The following is a 24,212-nucleotide window of genomic DNA, read 5'->3' as shown; positions in this document are numbered from 1 at the left end:
GTGTTTCTAGTTTCTCACGAATGTTTAATTCTAAGTATAGAATTGAATTTTTTTATACATATATACATATCCACATATCCTTAGAGAACTACTTGAGTGTAGGGCTGCAACAACTAGTTGATTAAGTGACAAATAGTTGACTGCTAAATTAGTGGTTTACTAATTTATTCATTGACAAGGCATTAATGTCATCACATGCTCTGTTTAAGGAAAAATGTTTATTTGATTGCTGATTGCAACTCCTGAGTATTTTGTTGTTTAACAAACTTTCTTAGACAATGTAATTGTTATGGACAAAATGCACTTTTTCTTAATGGGAAAAAAATGATTTTATTACTGCAGCAATATTTGTTGAATACTGAATTGGATATTTAACACACTTTATAATGTATTCTAATTGTTGTGCACCAAATGTTCCTTTTAAAAGATAGAAAATGTATGTCATTGCTGCAATAAATATAAATAAGAGCCATTCTTTTTTTTTCTTTTGCTGTTCATAATGACCAGTCACCTATTGAAATAGTCATTAATTGCAGCACTACTTGAGTGTTGCACAAAAATGTATACAATCTTTAAGGTAATTTTTTTGTTTTGTTTTTGTATTAACATTAACATGTAAAATTGTGTATAATTAAAACTCAGAATAGTTTTATTAGTTTATTTATCTTAGATTATGTTTTATTCTTTTCCATGTTACAATTGACTCTAAGACAACACTGAAGCTTTTTTTTCTCTCTCACACAAATTTTAGACTTTAGGATGTAATTGTAGAGTTGATGCACATAGTAAATTTCATCATGTGATCTTTGAGAAAATCTGAGTGTTGTCTCTGAAAATTTCTCTCTTACACTCCGTTGTATGGCGTTATGTTACGTGACAGATGCTCATCATTACCATTGCTTTTGTCCTCAGGCATGGTTGGTTTGTTCTCAGACGTGTCAGTCAGTTCCAGTGAACTGCTGTCCTCTGCTGGTGGACAGTGCCCGGTCTCTGGCAGGTCAGGGTCCAGTGGAACACACCCCACAGACAGGGACAAATCAACGATGATCTGTCCGATGCGTGTGTCCATGTCTGAGGTCTGGACCAGCTCCTGTCCTCCTCGTGGATCTATGTGCCTGTGTCTCAGTCTTTTCTTGGCTTCCATTTTTAAATCAAACCACTTCTTGACTTCCACCAGAGTTCTCTCCTCTGCTCCCACATGCCTTGTGTTTCTGTGCGCTGGTCACTCCGCTGCTCACTGAGGTGAACAGCACCTTCCTCCGCTTGGAAACTTCAGTCGATAAAGTGTCAGTCTCATTTGAGGAGTAGTTCCTTTTCTTTTTGTTATCCTTCGGTGGCATATCCCCTTTCCTCTTCTTTTCCTTAACTGTTTTGTCTGATTTTAATGCAACAAAGGTGCTGTTTGCACATGACGCAGTGTGTAAATCCAAAGCTCATATCAGTCCATTATCACTTGTCAGTTTCTGGAAACCACGTACGATCGTTCTTATTTCAATGCTTTGTGCAAGAACAAATTCAGGAGAGAAATAGAATACAGTGACGCGTCCTCCACCGGTCTATCTCCACTGTGTAGTTTGGACATCAACCGGAAGTAGTTTTAGCTTTTCCGGACACATGGCGCATAGGTGGGCGTGTCCAAACCCGTGATGTAAACACAAAATACGCCTCATCCCCCCTCATCGGATAAGTCACAGTGGACTGAATTGGTGAGATTAACCCAAATAGTCGCCGCTTGATTCGTCGTGTCAGTTTGTCGTCGGTAATATGCGTTAAGGCGCAGATCAGACGCCGCCATGGACTTCTACATCAACCTGAAGGTGAATTTCAGGGGAAATTCTAAGAATTTCCTGCTGTCGGGATCCGAGACCAAGAGCTGGGAGTCGATGGAGGCCATGGTAAGCAAAGCGGGTGGGGTAGTAGGCGGTGGTAGGAGGGGGGACAAAAGCACCGGGCCTGATCTCCAAACCATCCGTCCAAGATTTCCGAAACGCTCCGGTGCCCGTCTACACTGCGACCCGAGCGATTCATGACAAGGTTGTGAGACATAACGGAGCTCAGTGTTGAACCTGGTAGGAGATAGGCCGGCAGATGCAGATCTACTGCTCCACAGATGCTTCTGTATTAAAAACACTCCGATGGTGCAGCTTCTGTCACTGTGAAGCTGGAACTAGTCAATGACCTGTCGTCATGGAAACACTGTGCATCAGCTCGACATGAAGCACATCTTCACCTTTACAGTGGATGGATGTGTTCACACTCAGCGACAGAAGAGCGCATTATGAGGCTGGTTGAATGAAACCATTATGAAACCCATCATTGTGCAGCTAAGCCTTGAATTAACTACAATGTAGAGACACTGGATCCAAACATCACATCACGGTCCACGGCTTCTTTGCTCTGGTGGATTTTAAAGGCAGATCATTTCTAACATAATCCATTAATTGCCTGATATCTCTCCACCTCTGAAAAAAATAACACTGATAGAAATGTATCACTAAATGTCAAACTAAGCAACCTAGGTGGTGGTAATTTTTAATTTTGTGTCACTATTTCCCTATAATGTCAGCATTTCCATTTAAGAAGCTTAACCCATAAAGACCCAGTGCTATTTTTGTTTATTTGTTTGAAATGGATTCCCATTAGGTGCTACCAAGGTAACAACTAGTCCTCCTGGGATCCATCACGCTCATAGTTGCATCATTTTAATGCAAGTTTACAAAATAGGCAACAGTGCCTTACAATAAAACAATTTAAAGATGTACAAATATATTGTAATTTATTTCAAATTTGGACAGATTCTTACTTAGGAAGTCTTTTCTCACCCTACTGTCAGATTCTTACTTAGTCTTTTCTTAAGAATAATTTTAAAGCTTCTTATATTGTTAGATTTTTTTCACAGCACAAGGCAACCTATTTCACTGAGTAGCAGCTCTATTACAAGACCGTTTTCTGCATTGCACATGTTCTAGCTGCAGGAACAACTATGTCACCATTTGTCCATTGCCTGGTAGAATAATCATGTCTGTAATGCAAAATTCTAGGCTTCATATTGATACATACATTATAAAAAAAGACCAGGAGGTTCTTTAATAACCTATTCTCAACATGTAGCCAAGAGAGCTTTGCGCATACAGTCTATGCTTGTCCATAATGGGCAGTACAGAACCAGTCAGGCAGCTTTGTTTTGTAATAGTTGAAGCTTATAAATGTCCTTCTTAGGACCAGTGGTAGTTAAATTAATGTTTCTCTATATTTCAACTTTGTTAAGTAATTTTTCACCCTTTATTATAATATTATCGAAGGGCTAAGAGCATCTGTGTGCGTCAGCACAATTCTGACAAATGTAGACATTTATACATGGTCAGTTTGGTACCTACAGTTGAGGAATAGTCCCATCTCCACACTAAATATCTTGGCAAGTTGATAGGATGAGATATTAGTCATTTTGGAATACAATTGCCTTCCATTCACAGAAGCGCAATAGCTCGCTGCATGCCAGGAATAAAAACAGGAACGCTGCATTTACTAGCTACAGTCCCGAGTTATTGGTATCAGAACTAGTTCTGGAGAGGGTAAGAGGGGGCAATGCCCCCTTGAACAAATGTCCTGGCCCCTCAAAACAATGTTTCTGAAGTTTCAGGAGGTAGGGAAAAGGTAAATGAGCTTCACAACAGCGGAAGATGTAGAGGAATTGGTAATGCCCGATAAGTTTCACTTTCATTTCTGTAGTACCTACTCATTGTGAGGTATGTACCCCCCCCGTATACAAACTATTCACCCCCCACCCCGTTTGTGCACTCCGCTACTATTTCACTCTGCAGGCGCACCTGTGTGTTAATATATGAATCGAGGGTCACTTTTTAAGGAATGATTTACCAAACAATTTTTATGTCACTACTAATAAAATATAGACTAACATCTTTTTCCCAAACTCTGCTGTCCCCAGCATCCAAACTCCCTCATCTAAAGCTCGTGGTTCCCCAGGGGTCACATACTAGTCCTATATATTTTGCAATCTGATGTAGATCTGTGTTTCTTAAACTTAAGAGTTGGGATCCAAAATAGTTAGAAGAGACCTTTTTTATTGGATCTGCAACTGGCAGGAGAAAAGAGGGAGGGTGGGAGAGAGAGAGGGAGGAAGGGAAAATTCCAAAGTACCATACCTGAAATGCATATCACATGACAGGTCAAACTGAATTTGTGGAAAGGGGGAATATATGCATTAAAAAACCCTATGTATGTGGACATTGTGCTTCTGTCAGTGGATGTCATTCAAAGCCATGTGGCTGATGAGTCACCATAGCAACACAAGACACATTTCAGGCAGCTGGACTGGTATGTGTCAACTCTGTGATTGGTCTAGAGCCCTCAGGAGGTTTGATAGTAGCAATCATAGAGCCTATTGCAGGGACCACTCAGACAAAGTGATTTCTTCTAAAATATAAAATTATATATAAAATAATCAAAAGTTTGTTTTCTTGTTTCTTGAAATTTCTGTTAGGTATGTAAATGTTCAAAATGTAGATGAATGAATGTCTTTATTTTCAATGGCAGCTTACTGGTGCTAATGTGTGTGCTGTGCGTGGATCCTAATTGCAAATGCTTGGAATTATGTTGGTCTTTGGTTTTTTATTGACCATCATCAATATTTTAAGAGCTGAAACGATTAATAGATTCAAATCGAAAAAAAAAAAAAAAAGTATTTGATTACACTTTTCCTGAATCAAAGCCTTGTTTCCTTAAAGCTGCACTGTAGTAAATGATTCTGTGGTCATGTAGATTTTAATTAATGTATTAGGTAAAATATATTCAATATAATTGTGTTTTTGATTTTGTGGCAATTATTTAATTAAATTTGAAATAAAAATGTCTGAGATAAAATCTACTCATTGTAGTTAAATAAAACATAAGCATTCTGTTTATTTAATTTCAAACACAGAGAATACTGAGTGAATTCAAATCAATGTAGTCAATCAGTTTTTAATTGAAAAGCACTTCCTGCCAAAGTGCTGTTTTTTTAATGCAGCGGGCTATCATCACATGACATTTGAAAAGAGTCCAGAATGCCCGTTTTCTTCCCCATTGCTCATCTTGCACAATTCCTGGTTGGCTAAAGTAAGGAAAATTAATTTGTTTTCACTGGGCTAGCACACTCTAAAAAATAACTCAGGGCCTTAGTAAATATCACAATAATATAAAGGTATATGCTACCTTTAAAAAAAACTAGGAAAATCCCTCAAGTTTGTATTTGAGTTGGACGTACCAAAATAAATGCTTAAAAATCCAATAGTTGATTTTGTCTTATATTTACATCTATTATTTAAGTTTGTTTCACAAAAAGAAATGAATATTTGAGTAACAAATTACATTTTTAAGATATCCACTAATACCCATCAGTTTGAAGAACTTTAATTATTACTCATTCTAACTCAATAGTCTTCATCTCTAACAACAACTTAAAAAAAGTGAGTAAGTTTCATTACATAGAACATTATGATGTGCGCCACTTGCATATCGTGGCATGTTTGCTGCATTTCATTGTGGGTATTGGGCATGTTGCTTGATTCTGTGTTGTTTTTCTGTGCAGGGGTTCAGCAGGGTTGTGGTGTTGGTGCGAATTTGGGGTTATTGTGTGTATGGTAATGTTTATTGGCCTTTTTGAGTTTGTTTTGTATTTTTGATGAGGTGCACCATGAGTAAAAGCCACAGGCTGAACAATGTCTTAACAGTTCATCTATGATTGTCATTTTACTTAATTTAAACAGTGAATCTGAATGATATCATAGCTTTCAAATTTACTCAATAAATATAATTGGAAATATGTTTCTTTGAGAAAATTGTGAAGAGCATAATTAAATTAATTACAGTGCAGTTATTCCTAAGAAATAAAAATGTTTAGATCTAATTCATTGCATTGATTGAATTCAAATTAATGCACTGATCAATGCAGACAATTATTTCTCAATTATGTATCATTGAAATGTAGAATTAAAGACATTTTTAGAAGTATTATTTATACATCAAGAAGTCTATCTTTTTCGTATCAAGTCAATATTTTTGTTTAGGTTTGAATTAATTCCATTTTGTTTAACATTCAAATCTACTCATATCAAGTAGATAACTATTAAGGGCTACATTTAGTTAACATTTACTCAATACCAAACAGAGTGAAATTTAGTTAATAATATTGGTTGTAATGTGTTGCCTTACTCTTATTGAGTAGATGTGGGGTATCTTTTTTTACAGTGTGTGTATGACTTTCGTCACCAATTTTTCATTAAATCTGTAAAACCCGAGTCATAGCCTCAGTATCACAAATCCGTTAGTCTTTCCGTGATTATGCACCTGAATCACTTCTCTCACGGTGAACAACTTCGAAGTTTACTCCATCACAAGCAGCCCTTTGTTTACATACCAAACTGAAACCAAACTGTCACTCTGGCCTTTTCATAATTCCATGCAGCAGCAGCAGCAGCAAGAAGCAATGAAGCTGTTTGTTTGTTGCTGCAGCGTCCATACTGCAGCTGCATGGAATTCCCATTCTCACAACGCACTTCACAACAAATTTCCAAAAATGCCTGAGTGACCTACTGGCTTTGTATGTAAGCAAATGGACTGCTTGTGATGGAGTCAACTTCAAAATTGTTCACCGTGAGGGAAGAGATTCAGGTGCTTAATTACAGAAAGACTTACGGATTCACTAAGGCTATGACTCAGGTTTTACAGATCTGATGAAAAATTGGTGACAAAAGTCATACACAGCTTTAACTTTGCTGTTGCTAAATATTGGTTCCACTGTTGTGTTTCACACGGATGCTTATTGTGATACACATGATGTCAGGATCAACACAAAATTGTATGTTAGTTCCATCTTAAGTTGTTAGTACAGGGTGGGGAAGCAAAATTTACAATATTTTGAGGCAAGGATTGAAAGACAGTGTATGACCAATTAGTTTATTGAAAGTCATGAGAATTTATTTGCCACAAGAAAATTTACATAATAGAAAATGTTTTTATTCTCTGTGTTCTTCTTTCTCAATAACTGCCTTCACACGCTTCCTGAAACTTGCGCAAGTGTTCCTCAAATATTCGGGTGACATCTTCTCCCATTCTTCTTTAATAGTATCTTTAAGAAAGTCGACATTGCTGTGTGATGTTCTATTGGTAGCATGTTCTAAAACGCCCCAAATAGCATAATCCAGAGGGTTTAGATCTGGGCTAGAAGGCGGCCATAAACATGATTCCCAAAAATTGCTAAAGTTGGATTTGTTGCTGTTGTCAACAAGTGTTTTGGTGTTCTTGTGTAAGATTTTAACTTCAAATCATATTTTACTGCATTTCTAACGGTCTTGTTGTCTACCTCAAGTTCAATTGCCATTTTTCCCATGGATTTGGTTGGATCCTTTAGGATTTTGGATTTGAGAGCTTTAATAAAAGCTTTGGTACGTTTTTTGTTGCTTCCTCCACTTCCAGACTTTCTCGTAATAGTTTTGCTCATAGTCATTCTCTTCTTTACATTATAAACAGTCTTTATGGACACTCCAGCTATTTTTGAAATCTCCTTTGGTGTGACGAGTGCATTCAGCAAATCACACACTCTTTGACGTTTGCTTTCCTGATTACTCATATGGGCAAAAGTTTCTGAAAAGGTATGGATAATAGTGTTAGGTATGATTATGACATCAATATATGTTTGGTTTCAAAACAATTGATGTAGTGCCTGCTGAGAAAAAACAACTAAATGTTCGTTGTAAATTTTGCTTCCCCACCCTGTAAGTTGGAAATGTGCTGAAGACTGCAGTGCATATATTGTTTGTAGATGTCATTTGACTTGTTTGTTGTTTTTTTTTTAAAATCCATAAATATTTTTGTATATACTTTTATACTGTTGTTATTTCTAAATAGATTTTTAAAATATCCTTTTACTTTAAATTAGCTCCTTCTTGTGGTTGTTTCAGCTGGTCCTGGAATAAAGGGCAAATAGTCTGTCATTTTCAGATGTGTCTTACACTTTTTTACTACTTTCTTGGCCTATTCAAATCAGTTAATCGAATCAAAGACAATAATCAATAGATTAATCGATTACAGAAATAATCAATAGCTGTAGCTTTAAAAAAAAAAAAAAAAAAAAATAGGCCTGAGAGTGTGCACTTCTGGATATCCAGTGGATCTGTGTTGGCCTCACTTCATTTGTCTAAGTGCTGCTGAGTCATGCATGTCACATTTGATTGTGAATTACAGCTTGACCCACAACAGAAAGCCAAGAGAGTTTGGTTTATATGGTGATCAGCTTTACTCACTAATATACACATGGACAAAATTGTTGGTAACGTTCCGTTAAAGAAAGAAAAAACCCACATTCGTCACTGAAATGACTTGAAACTGACAAAAGTAACATCAAAATTTACTGAAAATTAACCAGTGAAAATCATGTGATGATTTTCAGTTGTGTTCCACAGAATCATTAAAAAAAACAAACAAATAAATAATGAAACTGGCCTGGAGAAAAATGATGGTACCCTTAATTTAATATTTTGTTGCACAACCTTTTGAGGCAGTCACTGCAATCAAGCAATTTCTGTAACTCAGCGAGACTTCTGCACCTGTCGACAGATATTTTGGCCTGTTCCTTATTTTTTATCATGAATGAAAGTTGAAGTAAGGAGACCCTCAAAAGTGCAACAAGATAATATTCAAATTCAATTCAAATTTGATTTATTTAGCGTTAAACCATGACAAAAGTTATCTCATGGCACCTTATATTTAGAGCTGGTGTGGACCAGACTCTTAATATGAATGACGCAACAACACAAATGTGATTTAAAAGATATAATCTCAGGACAAAAAAAAACATACCTGATGTTGTTGCAAGCTACTTAAAACTTTCAATAGGTGTGGTTCCGAGCTTCTTTAAACATTTGGTTGTTGAACCCATGCTTAAAGCCAACTCTGGACCTATCACAACCTAAAAACTACCGGCCACTTTCTAAGCTCCCTTTCTTGTCCAGAATCTTAGAGAAAAAAATAGTGTTAGAGGAACTTACAGTGTTCCTGGAGATAAACCCCCGTGATGGGGTGAGGGTAAGGACTCACATGCACAGTGCAATCAGGTTGATGATCTTTATTACACAGTCTTTAATGTGACATGAAAAACACTCGGGAATCTTATTCACAAAAATCAAATTTTTAATTCAGGCTTGGAACACAGAAATCATGAGATTAAACTTACAAAGCTCTCGTGCAGCGTGAACAACACAAACTGAGGGACTTGAAGTCTTCTTCCTGAATGAAAGCAACAAGCTGACAATGACTAGAGAAACTGGCTGATGAACTGTAGGTGTGAAAGTGGTTTGCACATGTGAGCTGAGGAAGGGCAAGTTGAGTGCAAAACGTGGTGTGGAGCATGACATGCCCAGGATACATTTCAGTCAGGTTTCCACAGAAATCATTTTACTGAAACTGCTTTGATCCAAGTTTCCAGTGACATTATAATGGTAGCGTACTGGTGACCGTACGGTTCTGGTTTTATTGAACCTTTCTTTGGCTTCTGATACTGTTGATCATAGTATTATGACAAACACGCTTAAGAGTTAGGGTTTTTCTGGTTCTGTCTGAAAATGGTTTGAATCTTACGTCATTGAAAGAAGTTTTAATGTGTGTCCACATCAGATTTTCTGTACACCAGTACACACAGTACACCTGACACGTGGGGTCCCGTAGGGGTCTGTTTTAGGGCCGATTCTGTTTCTATTGTACATTCTTCCTCTGGGACAGATAATTAGCCAGTTTCAGAATGTTTCCTATCATCCATATGCAGATGATATGTAGTTTTACTGCTGCTTCAAGGACTCTCAATTACATAAACTGACCTCCTTAATCAACTGTAAGATGAAAAAGACATGTATCAACACTGACCAAACAGAAGAACATTTCACAATTCTAGAGGTAGGGCATTCAAAGGGATCATTCATTTATTTTTCTGAACTGCTTAGTCCTTGAGAGAGTTGTGAGGGGTGTCATTTCCAAAATGATTATTACAACAGATGTGAATAATGATAAAATGATTGTTCAACGTGGAAATAAAGAAAATAAGCAAAATTGAAGTAAAACAATAAAACATTAAAAGCCTTTGAAAGTGTTCAAACTCAGAATGTGAACAAAATAAACCCTAAAGATAAAACAAGACTACCACATTGACCCGTGGAGAACAACGAGTTCTAGATGTGGTAGTTTTTATGCTGGGGAGAGCTGACTTTTGGGAAATGGTGTTAGTCTATATTTTATAAGTACTGACATAAAAATTAATTGGTAGGCTACATCATGATATTTATTATTTGACATATGATAGTTGATGTATTTCGATTACAACTGTTTGAATTGTGATAATTATTATACATATTTAGTTGATGTGATAGATTATAATTGGTACTGAAGATATCCTGGACCTCATCATTGTCAGTACCGATGGTGGGATGTGAAAAGGGAGGGTGTTTTTAAAATCCACATCCCGACCCTGAGAGGCAGAATCCCGATCCCGATGCTGTACTGCATTTGTCCAACAGTCACCGCCAAAGGGTTCAATGTGATTGTAAGGCTATTGTATTCCAACATTACTAATATCTTCCAAAATATTGGTCCTATCAACTTTCTGTTTTTGCAAGTCTCTTCTAGGGATGCAACGGTGTACCGTTTGGTCCACCCTGCACAGAACAATCCGCCGTTATGGACTGTGGTTTTTCGGTTTTGCAATTGATTTTGCGTTTAAACTGCTGTACAGGCCACTGAGTGTGTGTCCCTGTCCAGGAAGGCAAAAGCATGCCCCCACAAGTCTGTCTCTCTCTTTGTCTCTGGACATGCATGTGAGTGCACAGCGCGGGGAAGCCCCGCCCCTCAGTGAGAGACAGTGGACTGAGAAGTGGCATAATTAGACTCAACACACATCAGAATCCAGCACGGGTCCACTGCTTTTCCAAAACCAGCACCCACCTGTACCTACGTACATTAGACCTGTAACCCGACCCGACCCATGATTAAACACATTGTCTACACAGTAACTCACTTTTAAGTTTCCGCGGGTACCCAACCCGGTGCAGGACTCTAACAATACCATGATAAGCTATTACAAGGAAATGCATGCGGTGGATAACCGTGGCATTTTTATACCGCCGTTTTCTTTTACAGCCCTGTGCAGAACAGGGATTTATTTATTTAAAAAAAAAAAACACCCTTTGGGCCCTATTTTAAGATTCTTTATTGTCAGTATACAGTACAATTTACCACACACTGAAATTCAACCTTTGCTTTTAACTCTAGAACATGCAGGAACACACCACAAACCAGGAGCAGTGGGTTTGCCATAGCGGGCGCCCAGGGAGCAAATGGGGGGGTTAAGTGCCTTGCTCAAGGGCACATCAGCCAACAACTTTTTCTGCCAGTCTGTGGAATTGAACTGGCAACCCTTCGGTCACAAGCCGACGCTCCAGCCGACTCTCCAGCCCTCTAGGCCGTGGCCACCACTACGTGTGCATGTGTCTGTTTTATACTTCTGTATACAAGAAGTCAAGGAATAAGAAAGGGTTATATTGTTCAGGACAGACAATGTTATTTTATTCAGTACAGTGATATAATTCGTTTCTACTGTGAAATTCAGTTTTTGCTGACAAGCAAAATAAAAAATATAATTTTGGGAGAAAAAAACTGTTCTCTTTATGCACAAAACACATAATGAAACTGAACCGAAGCTGTGGCCCAAACACCAAGGTAGGCACCAAACCGTGGGCTACCTGTACTGTTGCACCCCTAGTCTCTTTCTTGACCAAGAATATATAAGTATGCCAAACTGCAGCAGTCAGCTCTTTCAGGATTTTGTGTGATGCCTGAGACACACAAACATGCGCACACACACACACACACACACACACACACACACACACACACACACAGAGTCCACTTTCTTTTTAAAATATGAGATTGTATGTTGTTATCCTAATTTAAAATATATCATAATGATAATTGTGATTTTATTGTCCAGCCTAATTCTTTCCCATCATCCTTTGCTCTTCTCCTCTTTGTGGTTGGTTGGCAGATGAAGCGTTCATTTGGTTTGTGTAGCCTTCAGCTGACGTACTATGATGAAGAAAACGAAGAGGTAAGAGATGCTTTAGTTGTAGTCTTATTATTTTATTTCTTGTCTCTTTGAAGAACACTGCTGTTATTATTATCTATGACAAAAATTTCTACACTTCCCATAATGCAGCTGATTAATTTTTTGATGAAACTTTGGCTTGTCATAAAGTCACTTAATCTTAACTATTAGTCTCATTAGTTATGAAATAGAAAATACTTTTTTTTTCTTTATTTCATAAACCATTCCTAATACATGGAGCTACTAAAAGGTAGACCTGTATGGAGGACTGAACCTGCCATATTGAAAATATATACAGAAATATGAAAATGTAGGGATGCACCGATACCACTTTTTTCCAGACCGAGTACGAGTACGAGTACTTACATTTGAGTACTTGCCGATACCGAGTACCGATATGAGTACTTAATAATCCCATTCCAGTTGTTGTTTATTGTCGTTGCTTTATTGTCGTTGTCATTAGTCTGACTGGAAAAAAGTGCTGCTACTGACATTTAATGTGTTGGAATTAGCATTTCTAAATTAATCCACCAGGGGGCGCCGCTCTGAATTAACCATACTGGACAAATACCACAAAGAAGAGTAAAGTTTTTTGAGAAGAAGAATGTCAGTAATAACAAACATGGAGACGACAGAGGTAACCCTAATGTGATACTAATATTGCAGCGTTTTCACTGGTAAGGTTTAACAGCTTAGCTTCAGCAAGGTAGAGAAAAGAGAAATGAGCGATACATTTCGTTTTCACTTCTGCTGGTGGCGGTCCGCACCGCTCCATACTCCTGCTGGTATTCTCATTCTGTTTACACATCTGCGAGCACCTGGAAAACGGATGGAATGTATGCAGAGAACGGACAGAACGCTGCGTCCATATCTGTCTGTCTTTAACGTTACTTGCAGTCAGCATTACTTTTATCACCGTCATTTATTTTGAAAAATCTCCACACTCCCCACACATTATTCCACTGCTGCGTACCTGCTGCACTGAACTGTGAATGTCACACGGCCGTAAGTGGTATCGTTGCATTTGTCTCGGATTACTTTTACGAGTACGAGTACACACATTGAGTATCGGAGCCGATGCCAATACTCGTATCGTTATCGGTGCATCCCTATAAAAATGGCTTGATAAAGTATTTTCCATACCATTTATTTATTTATTATGTCCTTATTTATATTTTTCCTTCTTTAGTTTTCATCCTTGCATTTATTTCTGCGTTGTTTATTATTTACACTTTCTTAATCCCTTTTCGTATTAATTTCTATATTTTATTTTCATCTGACATCTTATTAATTTACTGGCATTTTTTAAAATTCATAGTCATATTTACCTTCCCACTATTCCCCCTCTCGCATTTTCTATTTATTTCAATAGATGATTTTGGTAAGTGGTGGTTTGGGTCATTGTTATTGTGTCATATCTTCCTTGAACAGTTGGTGTGATTATAGAACTTTATGACATAACAATAAATTTGTTAATTATGGAAATAAAGTGACCACTGTCACTTTATTCCTTATATCATATTATGTAATTTTATTCCTTATATAACTTTAAACATAATAATATATATAATCATACCAAATGTTCAAGGAAAATATGACAGTATGACACAATAACTCCATAAACCCATAAAGATCCAAACCACCACTGACCAAAATCATCTACTCATTTAAAATGTTTAATAACTTCTTAACCACTAATCCTATCAATACATGTAAATAATTGGTGTAAAATTCAGTTTGTCATCTTTTCATGGTCAAAGTGGAGCTTGGAGCCTGACTTGGTTCTGAGCTCTGTAAAGCAAACCGGTTCTTGGAATTGGATCCGTGCCCCGGGTGGCTGCAGCTTAGCACACCTACAAGCCTGGGAGGAGCCCAGCTTTGTTCAGGACACGATGCGGTGATGTGGCACATGGGGTTGGCATTAATTAAGTCAATCAAAATGATATTCACCAACAATAAAGAAAATGTGAACAGCAAACGAGTGCAAATGTGTATTAATTTATGGGTCAGAGCTGATGGAGAGCATTACTCGGAACTAGATTCGAGGTCCATGGAGGTCTGCAGCTTGGTGTCCAGGGTAACCACAGCTTAGCGCACCTGCAAACCCAACAGGAGTGGGCACTTGGAGGGCTTGATGAGGGTGTGAAGCCAGGGCTTGGAGCTCGGAGCACAGCTTGGTTCTGAGTTCTGTAAATGAAACTGGTTCCAAGATCCTTAAACTTAACTGATTCCGTAAACGTAACTGGTTCCGAGATCCTTAAACAGATCGTCCTCGGAACTGGTTTCAAGAATGGAACCAACGTCACATTCCCCATTAGACAGTAAATAGTCCTCAGTGACTGTGTGATTTCCAGCTCAGACTGCAATGTGCCTAAACTTCTTTGCAGTATCTTCAGAAAACTCAACCATTTCTGCACCAGTAATGCTGCTGGTTTTCAAATAACACAGCTTCATTTTCTTCTCTACTGAGACCAAAAGCACGAGGTATGCCTGGTCAGTTCTGGACTGATAGCACAGCCCCCTAAAACAAATTAACCAATAGGCGAAGAGCTGACCCCAGGACATGCCTTTAAAGATTGCCCCCCCCCCCTTCATTTGCCAAATGAGGCATTAATACATACAGAAAAAGGACACAAAGAAATGTAAAATAGAGACGCAGAAATGTAAAATAGACATCCAGAAATGTTAAAAGGACTTGCAGAAATGTAACAAGGACAGGCAGAAATGTAAAATAGAGAGGCAGGAATAAATAGGCTTGGAGAAATAAATAGAGGAAGAAAATGCAAGAGGGATAATAGTGAGGAGGTAAATATGACTGTGAATTAAAAAAAAGACAATAAATTAATAAGATATCAGATGAAAATAAAATATAGAAATAAAAAAGAAAAGTGATTAAACAATGTCAATAGAAAACAACGCAAAAATAAATGCAGGTATAAAAATTAAAGAAGGAAAAATATAAATGAGAACAAAATAAATAAATAAATGGTACAGAAAATTTAATGTTAAGGTAAATAAATGCCTTTACAATTTTTTTGTATCATGTATTGGCACATGAATTAATTTATCAAGCCATTTTTATATTTCTGTATATATTTTTCAATATGGCGGGTTCGGTCCTCCATAGACTTGTGGTTTTTATCAATAAATGAAAATGAACAGGGAAGCCAACCTTAATTATTGTCTAACCAGAATATTTTAGGCTTTAAAAATAACTGGAGCTTTGTATTATTTGGCCTTAGCTCAGGTATGTGAGGACCTGTCAACATGGCTCAGATGTAATATTCCAGCCCACCCCACACTGTGTTTACTAGGTGACCTGGGCCACACCGACATGGATACTAACACCTCACACATGGTCCTCACTGCTTTATGCATTGCAAAGAAAACTATCCTTGAGAATTGGAAAACAAAAGCCAATCTGAGTATTAACCAGTTTAGGAACCTTCTATTAGATCACATAAGTAATGAGACAATATCTGCCTTTCCAAACAATCAATTGGACCAATCTCATTCTCTCTGGACCCCTGTGATTAGCTCTATCACATCACTCTGAGGGTGTATTCACACCTGAAAAGTACTTTGGTCTGCTTATTTGATTCGGATCAAATGCGGACCTTATTTTTTTCATTTGGGTCGGCTCGCATTCACATTGCACTTTTTGCTAGTGGACCAAAATGCGTGAACAGAAGCATGTGACGAACTGCGCTAGCATTGGACAGAAAAGTCGGGGGCGGGGTGAATCAGAGACGGCCAGTGTTGATGAAAATAGACGTGGTGCTCCTACAAACAGTTATCATTTTCGGAATATAAATTGTATTTCTACAGACAGAAATTTATGGCCACCCTCTTGCCCGCCGCAGGACGTGTTGGGACCGGGAAAGATGTGTGTGTGCGGGCATTAGGGGTCGACTGCGGTGGGGTTCCTGGCAGCTGGTGTTGGTGCTGGGGCTGCGCTTGGTGCCGCGCCTTGGGGGGACTCGCAGTGGTGCTGCTCGCTGCTGGGGGGGGGGGGGCGCTTCAGATACGCATGTCTGGTGCGTGCAGGTGGGTGGAAGGGGCTGTTGATGGGTGTGGGTACATGTGTGGGTGTGGGTATGTGTATACTTGTAGGTGTGTGTGTGTGGGTGTACATGTGGGCAGGTGGGTGTATGGGCATGGGTGGAGGTGTTTGTGTGTGTGGGTGTGTGTGTGTGAGTGGTCGAACATGTGGGATGGGTGGCATGTGTGTCTAGGTGTCAGTGGGTGTGTGTATATGCTTGTGTGGGTGAGTGGGGGACTGGAGGGCGTGTGGGGTTTGGGCTTGGTGGGGCAGGGGTAAGGATGGGGGGGTGGGCCTCCGGGCCCCCAGGGCGCTTGGCTGTGGCATCGGGGTGCGCACCGGCCGGCGGCAGGTGGCTGTCTGGGCCGGCCTGGCCGCCCGGTGTGCTGGGTAGGACCCCCTGCCCGGAGGAACGGGTGGCTCCTGGGCTCGTGGGGCTTGGGGACAGGCGCCTCACTTGACCCTGGGTGGCCAGCCCCCGGCAGGGGGGTGGCAGCTGGCGTCCCTGGCCCCCTGGGGCCTGGGCTTGGCTGCTGTGGGGCCTCTGGCGGGGGCCTCCCTTAACCATCTTCGGGGCGGGCAGACTGTCACCTCTCGGGGGGGCGGGCTGGATCCCCCCTCTCTGGGGTGTCTGCTGGTTGTCCGGACGTTGGGGCCCTCTTGGTTGGTCCCTGATCCTTAGAGGGAGTGCGGTTGTGGTTGCATGCCTGTGTTCTTCACCTCATTCTCTTTGCCTTGTTCACTCTGTCACAGCAGATTAATGTGAACAACTGATATCATGTGGATTTGTTACTGATATTATCTGTTACAGGTATTATTTGTGCGAACGTGGTATACGATGTTTTGTTCATGCTTTCTTTTCTTATATTCATCATTTAATAGGTCTTATGTATTTTATTGTATTTTTTTTGTAGGTTTGTTTGTTTTGTTTTTCCTCTCTCTTCTGCCTAGTTTACTCAGTTCTGGTTGTAGTTACTGTTACCATTATAATTGTCACCATGGTTGTTACTGTTTGTATTGTTGATACTTCCTTGTGAGGGTCTTTGCTACCTTCTTCTCTCTTGCCCCCCCCCCCCCCCCCATGTCAGGTCCGGCATCGAAATGTGGTTGAACAAAACTCATAATAAACACAGTAGAATATCAAGTGGAGCTTCATATACTTTATGAAGTTACCCTTGGCAAAGCAAATTTGTTCAGCACCAAAAGGCAGCCAGACTACCATTCTGCTGTTAGGATGCTGGACAAGACGAGTAGAAGAGAAAAAAAAAAAAAAAAGAAAGAAAATGAATAGAGAAGCCAACCTTAACTATTGTCTAACTATTGTCAGAATATTTTAGGGTTTAAAAATAACTGGAGCTTTGTATTATTTGGCCTTAGCTCACGAGCCAACTAATGCTAGTTGCATTGAAGTGGCTTTAACTCAGCTTCACCTGTAAGCTAACATTAGCGCTAGCTGATATGACTGTTTGTGAACATAAGTAGTAACTGCTCAGTATGGTATGAAACAGAAGATTCATTCATGTCTTTTTTTCTTTGAAAGTATATCATGGATGTAAAAAATCAGAAGAATAATTTTTTGTATTATGAATAAAAACAAAAAGGGAAGGGAACTAAGCTATTATCTAACCTTGACCAGTATCTTCAATGTTCTTAAAATAACTTGAGCTCTATATTTCTAATGCTAACTGTGTTCAAAGATACTAGGACTTAAATCAGACAATTGTTACTGTGTTTATGCTGTAAGCAAACATTAACCTTTATGCTAATATTTGTAGGGTGACCAAACATCCTCTTTTGCCCGGACATGTCCTCTTTTCACGTTGTGTCCAGAGCGTGTGGATGGTTTTTATAAATTAGAAAAAATGTCTGGTTTTCATTGTTTTTCACAGTAAAAACTCTTTAAATGCATATGTATAGGCAAAAGTGCAATTTTGAAGTCTGTTACTGTCACTGTTCATACAGCCAGAAAAGTTCTAAATCCCACTGGAAGAAAAGATTTTGCGCTTTCCAATAATATATCGGACATTATGGCAGTGAAAGGGACTGATCCACACCAACCTGTGGATGTGAGGATGGACAGACCTGTCCATAGACTCACTATGGCCACTTCTCAAAACACATTCTTCCATTCTTGTGAAGTGTCATCAGTTGTGGCCCAAGTACTGTTCCAATTGAACTGCTCTGTTTCCCCTAGATTTCGATCAAAACATTTGTCAGCTGGATAGGTTCTCAGGCTAATGTTAGCAGCGTGGTGCTAGTGGCTTCAGACCGAGCCTCAGGTCACTGGTTAGCTCTTAAGCTGTGCAGCTAACATTAGCTGCACAGTGCTAGTGGCTTCAGACATAGCCTCAGACCACCAGTCCCTGCACCCAAAACCGGCGTGTCAATGTGACCCGTCCGCCTGGATGGCCTGGGGGTTCCTGTCTGCATGTCTCAGCTGTGAAAGAAACTGAAAGTAGGCATATAAATTGACTTTCAAAATAATTTCTGATCACTAGAAAGGTACTCCTTAAAGGTAAAGTCAAGTCTCTGTACTTTTACACAATTTGACTCATACAGCAGTGATTTGTCCTAGTGAAGTTGCTGTAGTGAGCCGTAAAAGATGGCCAACAGAGATAAATGCTTCTACGCATGTGCGACTCACATCGTTCGGAGACTGAAATTGTTCCTTGACAGGTGATTTATGTAGACTTGGCTGGCAAATATCCCAAGATGCTCTCTTTCCCACTCTCGAATGCTATGGCGACTTCTGTGATAACTTAATTCAGAAATGTTTAATTGACCGATTGGCGGACTCTGCCCTACAATGGTCCTCATCCAATCCCATGTTAGTAACCGTTACTCTTGACCAGAACCTCTGACAAACAATAAGCATTGAGCAAAATGTTGAAGCAGTGTGCCTATGGAACCTGTAATTCTGACAGCAGATATCCTGAACGTTTGGAAGGAGGTGTTCTCTTCCACCCATTCCCAAAGCCTAAAACTCAACTACGAGATGTTTTCTTAGTGGATTAAACATTGTGGCAGACCCCTCTATCAACATCTTTGAACCATGTTATTTACAGCTAGCATTGTTCATAGTAGCTTCCATTTAGCCTATCATCCTTAGCTTATCTAGTATTTATTGTCATTTGTACCCTGAGAGACTGATCATATGAAATCGTGTTGTATGTCATGCCAGTTTTTATGGCATGTGGCATGCTATACCTACACATTTTCGACCTATCGCCTGTTATTCAGCACCCTCTGATTCTGTTTCAATTCTCACCAAGATCTCTGGGTCACATAACCCTAGCCCTAATCATAACCCTAACCCTGCGTGGCATTTCACATGGCGTAAACATACACTCAGAAAGCTTATAATGCATACAGAAAACACGTCAATTAAAAGTGGCATGTATTTACGCGAGTTATGATATCACGTTGTCTAATTAGGATGCTACAGCTTTTCAGTTAGGACAAACATAGTTAAGATTTTCAGAAAATCTTACCCAGCAATGCAAGAGCATGACTGGTCCAGAAGGGTTTGCTGATTGCATTTGATACACAAGTCATGGGGCTTCTCTGGTTTCGATTGGGACCGGAACGGTTTTGCCTCGATAAGAGTTCTGTCCACATCCTTTCTGAAGTTAATGTGGGGAATGTAGCTCTTGACTGCATATTCCAGTCCCTTTTCCCTTGATCTTGATGAAATCTTGGCGCTATTACTCCAAAAGCATCTCTGACACTTGTAGATACAGCTGCCTGTGCCATGACAATCGAATTTCACGGGAGTTTCAGAGAACGTGCAACAATAAATAAGAGTCGTGGATTTCAAGGACCACTTCATTAACGTTCTTCAGTAGAATGCATTGTTTAGCTTAAAGATATGTCATTATTTCACAGAGTAGCAGACATTTTTTTCATCAATGCATCACATTTTCGGTGTAAATCTAGAGAGAGATTCTGAAAGCTTGTCGGACGTAGCAACGGTAACTAAGTAACATTGTGGTGATTTGAGGGACATACGTTAGGGAGCCGATGACAGAAATGCAGCAGGGCCAGGGAGGGAAGTTCACAAGTACGCAGTCGTTCCAGTTACAGAGAGACTGGCGTTCTTTGGAAGTTTGTTCTCTGGGACCGTTCTTGCCAAGACCACACTCGCCAAGCTCGCAAGAACATGCGGCCCGAGGGCCAAAACCAGCCTGTCAAAGGTTCCAATCTGTCCCAAGTGCAAAAATTACACTGAAGTTATAAAGAGTCAAAGGTGTCAAACTTGTTTTCGTTCAAGGGCCACATACAAACCAATTGTGATCTCAAGTACAATCATAGCATAATAACCTATAAATAATGACTCCAAAAAAAATAACATTAGATTATAAAAATATTTACATTAACAAACTATCCTTTAACAATTAAAATTCAGTTCCCTTAAGAAATATGAACAACCTGAAATGTCTAAAGAAAATGAAGTGCAATTTTAATGATAGTCTGCCTGTCACTAAATGTTATGTATCTTTGTAGATCCAATCCATAATGCATGTATAAATGATAAATTGCCTTTTTCAGTAAAAATCTATAAAAATTAAATTCTGTTTTTTTGCTTTTGACTATTATTCCACCCTATTATTCCACCTAAAACACACAGTAAAGCAAAACCTGATCTTGCCAGATCTTGAAAGTAGAAGTAGTCTTGAAAGAAAGGACACAAGTACATGCACTCAGCAGCTTTTATGACACGTCTCCAGCTAGAATAATAAAATAATTCCAAGCAGCCTGTTTCACTGAAATATTTTCTCCAGGGTTATAGGTGCTTTGCACAGAATACCACAGTACTTACAGTGCATGTGATCAAGTATCTCGAGATGAAGCTGAGTGTCATCTTTTTTGGAAATCAAAATATGGTCACACTAATATTTACAAATGTTGTATTGCTTAGTCAAAAAATTACTGATTGAGCTGTTTAAACAAACTAACTATGTAGCTATTGAATATATTTAATAATGAAAATTTGAATCACTCTTTCATAACTAGAAAAACCAAAGATGAAATTGTTCAATTTAAATGCCAGATATTGTGGAAATTTTAACTTCCATGTGGATTGGCCCTTTAATTAAATGTGACAAATGCACTGACAAACTATATTGAAAATGTTTCTGTATTTGACTGATCTTTTTTTTTCTTTTACTAGGAGATGATCAACAGCCAAGGTCAGTAAATTGACAAAAACCTTAATATACTAGACAAATCCAAAAGTACATGGAATGTAATTTGAATTCAATATTAATGTCTTATTAAAACCTGTCTGCTTACATTCTAGCGGATTATGAGGAGGCACTAAAGGTACGCTCAACTACTCTCCATCAATGTGTTGTTATATGGAATGTGATACAAATTTCCTACTGAGGGTTCAAAATTTCAGTTGTATCACAGGAACTGACTTTTTCGCCACTTTTAGCAAGCTTTTTGTGTGATTTTTGTGTAGTTTCATGTCAGGTGTTACCCTTTTTTTTTTGTTAAAGCGGAAGGTTTGGGTTGAGTCGCAGCCTCCAGACTTAACCTAATCAGTTTATCAGTAATTTTACAGCTACTTGAAGAAAAAAATGTGTGGATCAATTGTCATGCATTCTCAATTTTCTGTATTAAACAGTACCTAAATACTACAACCCCTCAGTTTATTTGGAAAGATACCAGCCACATGTGTAAATCCAGAGCTGTTGTGTTTTCTTACTGATATGAACATCATATAAATTACAAATATGATTCTAAAACCACTGAGGTTCTTCGACTAACTTGCTGGTTTGTTTCCCAGAGTGCAGTGCGGCAGGGGAACAGACTGCAGATGAATGTGTATGAGATTCGGGGCCAGCCAACGAGGGTCCCTACCACCAAGGCTAATGGAGCAGAGCCCAGGAGGGGCTTCAGACCCCCACAGCACTGTCCCGCTCTGGCACAAGTGGTCAGCCGTAAGGTCCAGGCCGCCGTTCCAGAACAGGGCATGGTAAGAACCCACTGTGCACTCAGACGGGACACTGACACTCGGAGAGTTCTATCAGCATTTATCAGCCATGCTAAATCAAGTATTTTTATGTATTACCACTGTACTTTATGTACCCAGATTCCTTTATACCCACAGCTTTGTTTATTTGTGTACTGGTAAAGTAGTGTTGTAGTTGTTCTATTCTATTCTGGTCAAATGCAGCTATGTTTGATGCAAACTTAGCACTGTCACACTGTCAGAAATGTACACAGTTTGTCTGCTTAGCTGTGAAAGTCAGTGTTGATAACTTAGACGCTTTGTTCATATATTTAGTGATTTTTCAGACCCCTCTGGAGACTCTTTATCAAAAAAGGGACTAGCAACAAATTTATCAACTTTTTCTGGTGTTAATGGAGACTTTTGGAGACTCTGACATGAAAGCATGTATCTTTCTTTGTCTAAAACAAAACACTGCACTGAATATAAATCACTTCCATTGTCATTGACAGTTTGCTCTATTGTCTGTTTTTGGTTCATGTAGATTGTTAATATAGATTAAAAATTAAAAATGTTATGGTTAAAGAGGAGGGGTCTTACATGTGTGTAATGAGTATATTGGGATGTGGCTATTGTTTATTTTAATAATGCATCTATGACTACTACATTTGATAATTTATCCACTTGGAATGTGAAGGGACTGGGCCATCCAGTTAAGAAAAAAAGGTACTGCCTATTAGGGCAGTTTGTCGATACGTCAACGTCTGTGGCACAAGTCGACGTTACTTTGGAGGAGTCGACTAGTCGTAAGTTATTCTTTCTCCCTTCCGTCACCTGACAGCGCGCGAGCCGTTATTCAGCGTATGTCGATACTCTCATCTTTCTACATGAAAACATGGAGCGCAGTGAGTGCAGTGCGCAGTGAGCAGTAGTGATGGGCAGATCAGCGGACCCGGCTCAGGTTGGTGCAGGTCCAGAAATGTCACTTTATTTGCGGGGCAGGTCAAAAAATTCCACAAAGTGGCTTAAAAACAAACAACTGACCCGCACATCACTAATGCAAGGCCAAGACTGAAGGAAGAAGACAACTCAGAGTAGGACCTAAACTGACTGTGGTCTAGAACAGTGGTCGGTAACCTTTAACACGCAAAGAGCCATTTCGACCCGGTTTCCACGGAAAAGACAACACTGGGAGCCGCAAACACCTTTTGACATCTGAAATGAAGACGTTAGCCTATATATACCGTAAATTCCGGACAGTAAACTGCTACTTTTTTCCTACACTTTAAACACTGTGGCTTATACTCCGATGCGGCTTATACAACGATTTTACCGGTACCACGGCTTGGTGGTGCCTGCCGCGGCGCACCTCGGTGGTGCCTGCCGCGGCGCACCTCGGGGCCAACGCTAGGTGCCGTTGCACCGCCGTACCATGGCTCGGTGCCAGGTACCGTGGCACCGCAGTGGTGCCTCGGCTCGAGGTGCCGGTGGTGTCGCAGCACCGGTGGCACCCAGTTGTGGCACCGTGGTGCCATGGCACCTGACACCGAGCAGTGGCACTGCGGTGCAACGGCACCCGGCACCGAGCCCTGGTACCGTGGTGCCACGGCACCTGGCACTGAGCCGTAGTACTGCAGTGCCACGGCACCTAGCGTTGGCCCCGAGGTGCCGCGACACCTTGGTCGTGCCATGGCACCTGGCATCATTAAATGTTCTATTTTCTTCAGATATTTTTCTTGTCTTAGATTTCTCCATACTTGGCCTACCTGGGGTTGAAAGTCTTGATAAATGTACGGCATTTTGGCGGGCTGTCGGAGAGTGTGACGCATATTTTGAGTGCCGAAAAATACTACTATATATATATATCTATATATATCTATATCTATATCTATATCTATATATATATCTATATATATCTATATCTATATATATATATCTATATATATATATCTATATATATATATATATATATATATATATATATATACATATATATATATATATATATATATATATAAAATTTTATTTTAATATTTCGAGATCGCAATAATCTTACAATTTACAACTAC

At 39.4% G+C, this 24,212-nt stretch overlaps 1 protein-coding gene across 6 annotated transcripts in view; it reads left to right on the top strand.

Annotated features, from left to right (window-relative positions):
* Positions 1-1,654: 1,654 nt before the first annotated feature.
* The window catches only part of nbr1b (NBR1 autophagy cargo receptor b), a 76,521-nt gene continuing 53,963 nt past the window's right edge, over positions 1,655-24,212 (top strand). For 5 of the 6 annotated variants that reach the window (XM_030140706.1, XM_030140705.1, XM_030140704.1 and 2 more), the window contains exons 1-5: positions 1,655-1,895; positions 12,086-12,148; positions 21,358-21,376; positions 21,487-21,509; positions 21,979-22,167. In XM_030140706.1, coding sequence (XP_029996566.1) covers positions 1,794-1,895; positions 12,086-12,148; positions 21,358-21,376; positions 21,487-21,509; positions 21,979-22,167 — 396 coding nt within the window. In that variant the 5' untranslated portion in view covers positions 1,655-1,793. The remainder of the gene's footprint in view (positions 1,896-12,085; positions 12,149-21,357; positions 21,377-21,486; positions 21,510-21,978; positions 22,168-24,212) is intronic. The other variant, XM_030140709.1, reaches the window with a different exon arrangement.

This window comes from Sphaeramia orbicularis, chromosome 8, assembly GCF_902148855.1.
Source record: "Sphaeramia orbicularis chromosome 8, fSphaOr1.1, whole genome shotgun sequence".
Taxonomy (NCBI): Eukaryota; Metazoa; Chordata; class Actinopteri; order Kurtiformes; family Apogonidae; genus Sphaeramia; species Sphaeramia orbicularis.
The sequence above is the reverse complement of the archived record's forward strand: the minus strand, read 5'-3'. Positions and strand labels throughout refer to the sequence as shown.